Source organism: Notothenia coriiceps, unplaced genomic scaffold, assembly GCF_000735185.1.
Source record: "Notothenia coriiceps isolate Sejong01 unplaced genomic scaffold, NC01 NC01_scaffold00017902, whole genome shotgun sequence".
Lineage (NCBI taxonomy): Eukaryota > Metazoa > Chordata > Actinopteri > Perciformes > Nototheniidae > Notothenia > Notothenia coriiceps.
The window spans coordinates 5,091-16,444 of NW_011350603.1; the positions used below are offsets into that span (position 1 = coordinate 5,091).

The following is an 11,354-nucleotide window of genomic DNA, read 5'->3' on the forward strand; positions in this document are numbered from 1 at the left end:
ATATGCGATACCCAACACCTCGCTGTATAGTAAAAACTTATTTATAAGTAGAGTGAATACAAACGTGTTATTGGGGGGGGCAGGAATGTCAAATGGGAGGGATGGACACAAGGGGAGCAAGGTTCAAAACACGAGTCAGACGTGTCCGCGTTGTCCCCACTGCAGTCAGCATGTCGTTGTGTCCCTGAGACACTTCACCCCAAATTGCTCCTGTGGGGATTGCCCACAGTATTGAGTATGTAAGTCGCTTTGGATAAAAGCGTCTAACAGGTGACATGTAATGTAATGTTTAGTTTGATTAATCTGGTTCAATAAACTGAAATGAACCCAAAATAAGCAACATTTGATATGATTGTGATGCAATAAACTGATCAAAAGGATGCAGAAATAACTAAACCATAATGCCGATTTCTTTTTAAAAGTTGGAAAGATGTGAAGCCGCTCTTCACCTGAGGCTCAGCCTGTTTATCAAAGTCACCAATCTACTGTATGTTTATGGCTCTGAAGTTGATTCGCCTGATTGTTTTTATCTTTACCACTTCTCCGGTTCAGGCTTTAAGGTCAGCTGTGGTTTCCTTGCCAACTCTAAAGTATTTCTGTAATTTTCATCAAGATTCCTTAACTGCATATATTTGTATCCTGCATTCTGCAACTTTATACTCTGTCCTCTGAACATGTTGTCCTCTCTGTCTTGTAGGATACTCAGTTGCTGGTTCTTGAGGAGCCCCCCCCTGCCAACGGCAGAGTGCGCTTCCTGCTCTTCGAGCCCCGTCGCTCGGAGGGCAAGCACTGTGTCTGGAGGGCGGCGCTGAAGGGAGAGAATCTTTATGTGGAAATCCCTCCTGGAGCTTTGCCCGAGGGCAGCAAAGAAAGGTCCGTGGGCAGAACGCTTTTCAACATTTAAAAGAAATCTCTTGTACAAACATTTCAACTTGTTTCTATCTATATGATTGATGGGCGACCAAATGTACATTATGTACTAATTCTAAATAATACTAAGAAATTGATAGATTGTCTACACCTAAGGGAATAACAGACCATTACGTTTTTTTTTATTCGTACAGTAGATTACCTAAAACTTGAATGTTAATACAACAAATAAATGTGTAAAAGATCATTTGATGAGCCTGATTGATCAAATAAGTATTTTAAGTGAAGTTAAGGTTTAAATGCTTTGGTTTTCTTGTTAAATGTTACTCTTGTGCTTAGACCATAATGAATACCTATTTTGTAACTTCATGTTCCTCCTGTGAAACATTCACCCGTCTGTTTGCTTTGTTTCTCTACAGTTTTGCTCTTCTGCTGGAATTTGCAGAAGAGCAGCTGCAGGTTGATCACGCGTTCATCTGTTTCCACAAGAGCCGTGACGACAGAGGTGAGACTTTTGTTAACTGGGTTTTTATAATATTAAACTCTTCATTTGAACTGCTTTGTTTACTCAAAGCTGTAATATACTTTATATGTACAGAAGACTGGCCGTTCTGACAGCATTTTGAAGGTGCCGTTTCTGGATCACGGTCCTTTATTTACATCCGTGTCCCTCTTGTTCCTCCCCAGCTTCCCTGCTGCGTACTTTCAGTTTCCTGGGCTTTGAGATTGTGAGACCGGGTCATCCCCTCGTCCCCTCCCGCCCCGATGCTTTCTTCATGGCTTACAGCATCGAGCGAGACTCCTCTGATGACGATTAAATGAGCAGTTACAGATGTTTGTTGTTCTTATTTCAATCCATACGCTACACAGCTTTATGATTCTTACGGGAAATGAATATATTATCCAAATACAGTGTGCTTGAGGTTTCCTTTGTTTGCTTCACCTGTGTTTCAATTATATTTGCACTAGGGTAAGATGTTAATGTACCAGGAATGTAGAGTAAGCGCCCACTTAATATCCGGGCATTGTGTCTTCACCTGTATCCATGATGTGTAGGTTCAGTCGATCAGTGACCTTGCCTAGTATCACTTACTATTGTGTAATAAACGGGTAAGCCCCTAACTGTCAGGTTCTAGTAAAAGTACAGCGGCATAATCCCTTCAGTTTTTATGTGACTCTCAAAAGGTTAGGTAGGAAACTTTTTATGTTTTGTAGCTATAAGGTAGTATTATGACGAGTAAGTATGAAGTACACTGTGTACTAATATTTTACGCGTGTTAATTAAAGACGAGCATTTAGTAAAATTTTTTTTTTTTTTTTTTTTTTTTTTTTTTTTTTTTTTATTAATTGTTCGATTGTAACATATAGAGTCCGCGTATAATGATTATTTCGGCGCCTTTATCCTAACTTAACATGTTGTTTTAATTTATCTGATTTCTAGTGATGCCAAAACACACATAAAAAGTGCGTTTTTATTACTTATACTAAATTTGTACGGACGAGTATAAGTGTTGAACATTATAATTGGTACTAAACAACCACATTTATAGTCAATATATGATGAGTGTATCGGTTATGGAGATCTACTTTAACTTATTATCTTTAACACTCCGTACTCTAAGTAAAAAAAGGTACAAATGTCTAAAAAATTCTCTGTCGTATAAACAGCCCTTAAACGAACCAAGCTGTGTCAAGTAGATTAAAAGGAGGAGTGTTGACAAAAGGAAAGGTGCCGTATCAAGATAATGTCGGAAGCCATAACGACGATAGGAGAGAATTCCCCCTGTCGAGAACCGGTCGAAAACAGCGGTCAGTGCTGGTCTCGTGTTCGGGCGGAACTCCCATCAAATGACAAGTCCCTGCTTCCAACGGACGCGTGTAAGAAAGATACTGCTCTTCGAGATCAATCTAAGGCCCAGGTATTTACCAAATCAGAGTGACACTATTCTTACACTAATAATGTGAGCTTGATCATTTTGGAGCTTGCGTCTTTCTCAAGAAGTCTTAACCAAACAGTTGAGCACTGTGTGGTGGACAGAACAGTTAGAGGCCGGCATTGAGGTTTATTTGGGGCGGTCACACAACGGTATGTTCGGAGGTCCGAGAGGAGCACAGAGAGGACTCAGGACTGAGAGGTAACGATGTCTTCAGAGGGGGGTGTCACAACACTCGCACTGACAGGTATTGCTGAGGTAACATACGAATAAGGATTAGTTTAGTTCGAATCACTATGTGAATTTCGAGAGGCATACGTGATTTCCTCACGAAAGTCTGGTTATACGGTTGTATTTGGAGAAGTTTGGTGCTTAACTCAAGTAAAGTTACATAGACTGACGATTTATCTGTCTAATACGGGCGACGTAGGCCTTCCTTTTGCTCAGTCAAATCTGGAGGAGTCAAGAAGTCAGGAACAAGTCTGTGTGGAGATGAGTCGACACATAGACCTATTCTTCAAACTGCCGGTGGATGATTACGCGGTCCGTCGCCCTTCCGATCCACTGTCGTCTGCACACCAGGTACACATTTGTTTGAGAAATGTACACCAACGGTTTGGTCTTTGAGAATCATCCTAATCTATTTGGTGTCTGTGGTGAAGAAATCCACTCGTGAAATAAATCATCAATGTGTACGTCTAGAGATAGTGCACTTGATTTCGTTGTTTACTCTTAGTACACGTGCAAATTGTTTTTTNAGTACTCCGATATACAACAACCTGTATTTTTTTTTTCTTATTTTTAGCTGACGCTTTTATCCAGAGCGACTTACAATTACCAATTACAGGGACATTCTCCCTGGAGTAACTAAGGACTAAGTGCCTTACTCAAGGGCACACTAGTGGTGGTGTTTCTGGGATTTGAACTCACAACCTTCAGCACACCTCACTATCCAATAGACCACCACTATTGTATTTGTGTCATCTTCAGCCTATGTATGGGTCAGACGTATAATCAATACAGTGTATTGTTATGTGCTGCACCACAGAGAGAAGTGTGTGTGTGTGTGTGTGTGTGTGTGTGTGTGTGTGTGTGTGCGTGTGCGTGTGCGTGTGCGTGCGTGTGTGTGCATGTGTGTTGTTGTGTCTAAGAGAGAGATTAGGGTGCATTCCCGGCCCGAGGCGCTAGAGTCCGAGTAAAGTGAATCATTTGTGATGAGACCTATTCCTCATCTCCTCTCCTCCATCTTTTCTTCTCGTCTTTTCAAAAGTGTACGTACAATTTGATATCAAAAGGTGCACTCGGCACACTGCTTTCAGTCCACATGCACACAGTGACGATGATAACATCTTAACGTTGGCAGGTCATTTTTTCGGGATTCAAATATGTCACCTGGGCTGATACATGTTGATACCATGCATTTTCGGTAAATCAGCAATCCAAGAGTGAACGCGATCAAAGCGTGTGCGTTTGTCTCTCTCTGTGTGTGTGTGTGTGTGTGTGTGTGTGTGTGTGTGCGTGCGTGCGTGCGTGCGTGCGTGCGTGCGTGTGTGTGTGTTTTCTAACATGCATTTTAAAGCCTGCAGTGACAGCCTATTTCTGCCCTAACTCCTAATAAAGTGAATTCACTTAGCAATCGGAAAAATAATGAATAAATTCATCACTAAAACAATAAAATATCCAGTATTTACGTTATGAATTAATAACAGAAAAAGTTAATAAATAATTGTGTATTTACTAACCTACATTCCCTCTTTGCTAAATGTTTTTACTAATTAAATATCTTTTTCCCAGCTGGTGCACTTGTTGTTTATCTTTTGCATAATATGCTGCTGAGGATATCGTGGACATGTCTTTGAAAACAACGAACACACAACAAATAAACTATTCATCATAATCCTTCAGCTCATCAGTTATTCGTTGGACAACTGAGAGATTAAATAAAGAGTAATTGGAGTTGCTTTGACCAAAATGAAAGCATTTACTCTGATTATGCAGCTGTCAGTTTGATCTAAATGCATTAATAATGGGTTCTTAATATGTGAATGAGATATGTTCCTTTAAAATGTATTTTCAGATTTGATTCATGAGGCTTAATGGTTTAATTTCCTCTCCAAAGTCTTTTCTCTCCGCTGTATTAGGCCAATCTATATTTTGATCAATGGGAAACATTAAGAGCTACTTTTAAAGAGTTTAATACTTCGTTTTTTGGGTATTCTGGTGGATAATAGACAGAGTTCTGGTGAAGCAGCATTGATTTATCTGCTGTCTGCTTTGGAGGTTGACTCTCCTGCTCTGTTGTGGTTTCAGAGGGTCGTCCTCAGCTTGTGTTTTTCTGTTTTCTGTGTCTCCAGTTACCGAAATGCATGTCTCGGTGGTGTTTCAGTAACTCACATCGTTGTCTGTGTTCAGATCTTCCGGAGGTGTTGGCTGGTTTTCAAGAAAGCTTCCAGTAAAGGACCGCGGCGGATAGAGAAATACCCGGACGAGAAGGCGGCGTACTTCAGGACCTTTCACAAGGTACACACACACACACACACACACACACACACACACACACACACACACACACACACACACACACACACACACACACACACACACACACACACATAACCTTTATAGAATCCACTATGATCTCCATTTGTCTTATCTATTGATTTACCTTTTCATTACTGCACAGCATTAGAGCTTCAACAGTATTGGTGCTGGAATGATAAGTCAAATATTCAATTAGTTCATTGACAGAAAAATCATCTGCAATTATTCTTATGATCAATACAATCTCCCAAGGATCGATTTAGCTATCCATAACATGTCGGAAAACACTCAGAAAATGCAAACACAGTTTTCAAAGTGACTTGATCACATCTGGAATAAAAACATTAAAGGAGTCCATCAGCATTTTTTTTTAAAGATAATACAAATAATAATACATTCTTTTTGCAGGATACTGAAATCTGCATGCGGAGCACTTTCATCAGACAACAGCCAAGAGTTTCATTTAGCCATTTGGCCGACTGGTGATTTAATTATCTTTAGCTGATGAATGTGACATCAATGATCCCCGACCAAAAATGATTGCCCTTCATTGTATTAATGCACCAGATGAATTATCTTAAAACATCCTCTGTGCACCTAAACTAGCCGATATATGTGACACATCTTTGCCAAACGAAACAAGGTGTGGTTTACTAAACTGCTAACACTCTCCCACCAAGAGCCTTGTTTTCATCTTCATATAAAACCATGTAAATCTGTCCGTTGGCCCCAGATGATGGAGTTAAGGATCCATTAAGACACATTTTGAAACTTTATCTTCTCCTCCAGGGCTTTTTGAAAGCAATAACCCAGTGTATAATATCTCTCCCCGCCTCTTAAGCCCTTTGAAATTCTCCAATTATGGCTCATTATCGTGGAGAGAGGAGATGATGTTAAAGGATGTTGCACCGTGAACAGTATCGTATAGTAATGAGAGGAGATAAGAGCAGATGAGAGGGGTCTCTGACTCCTTCGGGGCTTCAGTCTGCCATCATGTAATTATAGATGAGGGGATTTCTCTTAGTTTGCACACAGGTACATGATGTTAGCATCCCGTGCTACGCTATCAAGGCAAGGCAAGTTTATTCATATAGCAGCTTTCAACACAAGGCCATTCAAAGTGGTCAGAAATGTATTTTGAGCCTAAACCATTCAATGCTTTATGAACCAGCAGCAGTATTTTGAAATCAATTATTTGACAAACAGGAAGCCAGTGTAAAGACTTCAGAACTGGACTGATCCACTTTCTTAGTGTTATTGTTTTTACATATTTGTATTGAGCATTAAAAGTACAAAATATACAATTACAGAACAAGAAAGGGGCAGAAACATAATGCTCACTTTCAGTTTTCTATTTTAAACATCACTCCCCCCACCCCGCCTCGACCTCAGGTAAGAAACTAAATTAAGCACACAAATATTAAATAAATAATTATAATAAGGGAAAACTGTAAGCAAAAATATTCTTACAATAAGTGTGGGGGAAACTTCTGAAGCAATTGGAAACAGGACTCAGAGAGACACGAGGAGAGCTGGAGCTTTGATGGCAAACACTGACGGTTTATTTGGAGTTACGGCCGGAGAATTGACGAGACAGGTGGTGTGTCACGAGTTAACAAACCAATTCTGAAGAACTCTTTCTGCAGCTCGAGGTTTTACCTAGTTCGGAGTGTAATAATCAACATTCTTCATCAGTGAGACGAAACAATTATGGACCCTGAATCTAACTAGAGCTCTCGTCCATAGGAAAGAATGTGCGCCAGGCAACCTTCGTCCCTGAACAGTAAACTACCTCAAGGCGGCTTGTGCTCTGTCCTAGACTGGCGACAACAATGTGCCCAAGCTGTTCCCCCTTAAGAGAGATAGCAGCAATACCCAAGGCTGTAGAACTATGCCGTGGGAAAGGAAACAGTGTGAGGAGAAAATTATGAACTGTGTCAAACCAAGCAAATTATTCCCTAACAAATATGTGTCTTAAAAAATCTGTAAAGCATGGAAAAAAATGAAATCTCATGGACTCAACAACTTCTATTCAATTCAATTTCATCTAGAGGTATTGCTATGTATGAGTAGTAACTATAACTGATATTTAACACCAAACAAATCATGTTAATATTACATGTGATATAGAGCTAGCATGTTTTAAATCAATCATATTTAGCGTGAAAAATACACACAAAAAACGTAGTGAGTCATTTAGTTATTTAATTTTTTTTACAATACACCTAATTCCTTCGCTTATAGTAAAAAGCTGCTTGAGAAATACAAATGTAGGCCACTTAATATAAAATATTACAGCAGAAATAAGTGCAGCATTTTATTAAATCAATGTCACATGAAGATGAAGAGCAGTATATGAAGAATATCGATGTTTTGTATTTTTAAAGGATGGATTGGAAAACCTTTCTCAGTGTATTTTTGACTATTCTGCATAATACAGACTGACAATTGAAATGATCTTGGACTGTCAATACCCGAGAGTGGGCAAAATAATGATTTAACTTCACGATGATCCGTCCAGTGACAGCTGACTGGTCACACTCAGGACTGTCTCCGGGTCTGTGAACGACAGATACTGCAGGCACATACAGTCCTCCCAACTCAGTGCAGACTGATCCTGGATCAGCCCTCTCTCTGCCAGCTTCATCACCAGCAGCGCTCGCTTGACTGTCAGCCAGTTGTGCACAGCGGTGGTCATAGAGCCGCTTTGATTGAAGATGGAGGCTCGTGGCCCCCAGAGGAGAACCTGAAGCAGGGCCACCATGTCAGCCATCTGCGGCCCCCTGCTGTCAGAGTGGAGCAGAGACCCCAGGAAGAGGAGCCCTCTGCGGTACGAGGACTTGGACAGGGCTGAGGCCAGGCTCTCTTGTGAGTGGAGGCAGTATTCAATCAGAGCTGCAATCTGGGTTTTTATGTAGGTGGAGATGTGAGGTATTGGAGCAGATGATACCGGGGTTAAGACCACACGAGGGGAACCGTGTGTCCTGCATAACATCTGGATCCCTTTTTCTGTGAAACCGCTCTTCATTTCAGAATCATCCTTGTCTTCTCCCTCTTCATTATCCCTGTAGGGCCACACTAAAAAGATGCCCTGAGGTCTGAGCTCAGCCGCTGTGGCTCCGATGTCATACAGATGTTGTGAGCCTAGTAATATCTGCAGCAACAGAGCACATACCTGTCTGTCATAGGCCTCACAGTCAGTGCTCTGCAGTGAGCTGTTAACCTGGACAAAGTCCTCTAGAGTGGCGTGAGGAAGGTCTCTCTCAACACCCACTGAGAGTCCTTTCTGCAGGAGAGACTGAACAGAGGGCAGATTAATGTTCACATGAACTGTGGCACACTCAGTGCTGCCTCCACCTGCTGGTGGAGCAGCACTGCAGTCTGACTTCAGAGGATGAGAGGGAGCTTCCCTCAGGGCGCTGCTTGCTTGGAAATAAGCAATCATATCTTGAACGTTGACATGCTGATGTTTGGTGTGAGCTGAGGAGGCTTCATCAGGCTGTTTGTGTACCTGCACAGAAAGACCGAAAACTCCATAGTCATAATAAAAAAAAACATGCATTGCAAAAATATATCTTCTCTCGCCTTCCTGTTGCAGTTATGACACCTGATGACAGTTTAGAGGAAGTGTTTCGGGTACCGCAAGTCAGTGTCACATTTGCCAATCGTGATAAAGATCAAGTTTGTTTTACTGCTAGCAATGTGCAAACCACTTCGCTTTGCAGATGACCTCAATTGCAATGTGACCCACAGTGAACAGAGAACACTACAACAGAACATTTTACCTTTTTTTATTATCATACAGAACGTACAGTGCTCTATTTAAAAGAGTTGTAACCTTACCCTTAAACCAAGCGTCCTCCCGGGTTGCTTGGGGCTGTGCAGGCTGTAGAAACGCGTGTCTCCGATCTGCTTTGGGCCGCTGCCCTCACACAGCAGGAAATCCTGAGGCTGGTACGAGCTCAAGTTCCTCTCTGAGGCCTCTCCCTGCAGCAGGATCCCAGCCTCCACACTCTGGGCCACGCTTCTCAAAAACAGTAGATGTCGATTCTGAATCCCCTGAGAAATAACCTTCTGGTCGTCAAATCTACTGAATAGGAAGGGCAGGTGTTCATCCGGGGTGTCAAAGGACAGCTGGGAGAGGTGCAGTAAAGAGACGTTACTCCCACTGACAGGTTTAAACTCTTCTGTCTCCTCTCTGAAAAGCATGTCAGGTATGGGTGCCAGCATGTAGAGGGGGTTGTCGAAGTTCTGAGGGTGTCTTTGCAGTGGAGACGGGGGACACAGAGGGGAGAGTGGAGGCAGATTGGAGCAAGGGAGGGAGAGGGTGCGAACTAACCTCTTCTTTGGGACAGGCGGCGGGGTGCCATCGGAGAAAAATCTCACCTGGTGTTGGGAGGGATCTGAGAAACACAGGGACAGAGATTTGGGTCAGTGAGCAAAAGCAATAAACATGCACACGTTTGAGGAGTGTGTGTCAGCATTAACAGTCTGCAACTCATTATAATCTATCAGAATACTAAATGAATGTTATTGAAAGTAAGAGTTTCACATTTGAACTTCCTCGCTTTCATTTCTCACGAGAAAGACGAACTGAGAAGACTTCATATTATCGTAAGAAGTTTCTCTTCCCATCGCTCTGAGCTGTATCCGAATTAGAGAACCCCGCACCAGTAGATGATGGATTTGTGGTTTCAATGACATTTAGAACAATGGAGCACTTTCCAACGCCCTTTAGTCACTTTACCTTTTGTAAACCTACCGTAGTGTATGGGGCACTGGGCTGCGTGACAATCGGTGGGTTCAGGGAAGACGTCGTTGTACGTGTAGTTCTGATGCTGGAGATCAACAGGGCTGAGCATCAGGCAATCAGACCCAACACTGGAGCATCTGGAAGAACGGCTACTGATGCCCAGAATCACAAAAACACATGTAAGTGCAAGCCCTGCAGGAGGTTTGACATAAGCAAATGAGTGTCCTACCTAATAAATAAGGATCTTATTGAGGATTATGGACTAGATCTAAAGATAACCCAATAAGAGAATCTTTTAAATACTCATACACTTCTATGAAGAGTCAGTTTGTTCCTCTTACCTGTGCTTTTTGACAGGCAGTGCTGGTGGCTGTTCCTCCGCTCTGCTGCCAGGTCCAGACTCCATCAGGAATATATAAAGTTACAACCTCACCTCCACCTCTCTCACTGTTCACTGCTGTCACTGAAAGCGGTGCATGTGTGTGTGTGTGTGCGTGTGTGTAGCTTACAGGTGGCTATCTCACTGCCTCTCCGAAATACTTCCCGTTTAGCTCAGTAACTCCCTCTGACACTTTTGCTCTGCCTCTCGTCTGTGTAGTTGAATGTAAATGTTCTGCCCTGATTATCTTTTGCACATATTTTTTTTTCACTTATGTACTTGAGGTGGGTACCGGAAAAGTGGGGTCTGTTTTGAGGGCAAAATTGTTCTCTGAGCTAACCTCAATTTGGCAGAACGAGGAAGAGCAGTTACAGAAAGCCCCTTCATTTCGCTCTGACGTCTCGTTCTCTCTCAGTTTATCTACGTTCGCCATGTGTATGCTCAGAGTGAACTTCTCTCTTTTGTATGATGCAGTTTTAAGTCTCAACAAATGCAACGCCCTCTTCAAGACTCGGTGCTTGCATTTAGGAGTGTTTGCTTTCACTGACTTTAAAGGAAAGGTTACATATTTTAGCAGATAAAGTACAAGCAGCTTAACCTTGACAATATATGGCAACAATGGGAGATACATTCTGTTATGACCTATGATGACATGAGAGGAGTAGTTACACACTATGAAGATGGAAAGGGAAGCTTTGCTTTCTTTATGTTAAAGGGGCCCTATTATGCTTTTTGGGTTGTGCTCCTTTCCTGTAGTGTGTTATAGGTTTGTGTAATATGTGCATGTAAATGGTCTGCAAAGGCTATAATCCAAAAGTTCCCTTCAGAGGGAGTTTCACAGTGTGTGTGTCCTGTCCCCCCCCCCCCTGCCTGAAAC

The 11,354-nt window shown here is 42.0% G+C and overlaps 2 protein-coding genes across 3 annotated transcripts in view; one reads left to right on the top strand and one right to left on the bottom strand.

Annotated features, from left to right (window-relative positions):
• The window catches only part of oaz1a (ornithine decarboxylase antizyme 1a), a 5,299-nt gene extending 3,526 nt beyond the window's left edge, over positions 1–1,773 (top strand). The window contains 3 exon segments of the mRNA XM_010777260.1: positions 698–873; positions 1,290–1,375; positions 1,558–1,773. Of these exon segments, the coding sequence (XP_010775562.1) occupies positions 698–873; positions 1,290–1,375; positions 1,558–1,688 (393 nt within the window). The 3' untranslated portion in view covers positions 1,689–1,773.
• A 5,778-nt stretch (positions 1,774–7,551) lies between these two features.
• Positions 7,552–10,671, bottom strand: LOC104950709 (pseudopodium-enriched atypical kinase 1-like). 2 transcript variants are annotated; one of them, XM_010777263.1, is made up of 4 exons: positions 10,440–10,671; positions 10,108–10,247; positions 9,189–9,748; positions 7,552–8,856 (listed from the first exon to the last, which is right to left on the bottom strand). In XM_010777263.1, the coding sequence occupies exons 1-4, from the start codon at positions 10,502–10,504 to the stop codon at positions 7,849–7,851; spliced, it is 1,773 nt and encodes a 590-aa protein (XP_010775565.1). In that variant the 5' UTR covers positions 10,505–10,671; the 3' UTR covers positions 7,552–7,848. The 2 variants fall into 2 exon arrangements, with proteins under 2 accessions (XP_010775565.1, XP_010775564.1); XM_010777262.1 differs by having other exon boundaries at positions 10,108–10,250.
• Between the last annotated feature and the right edge of the window lie 683 nt (positions 10,672–11,354).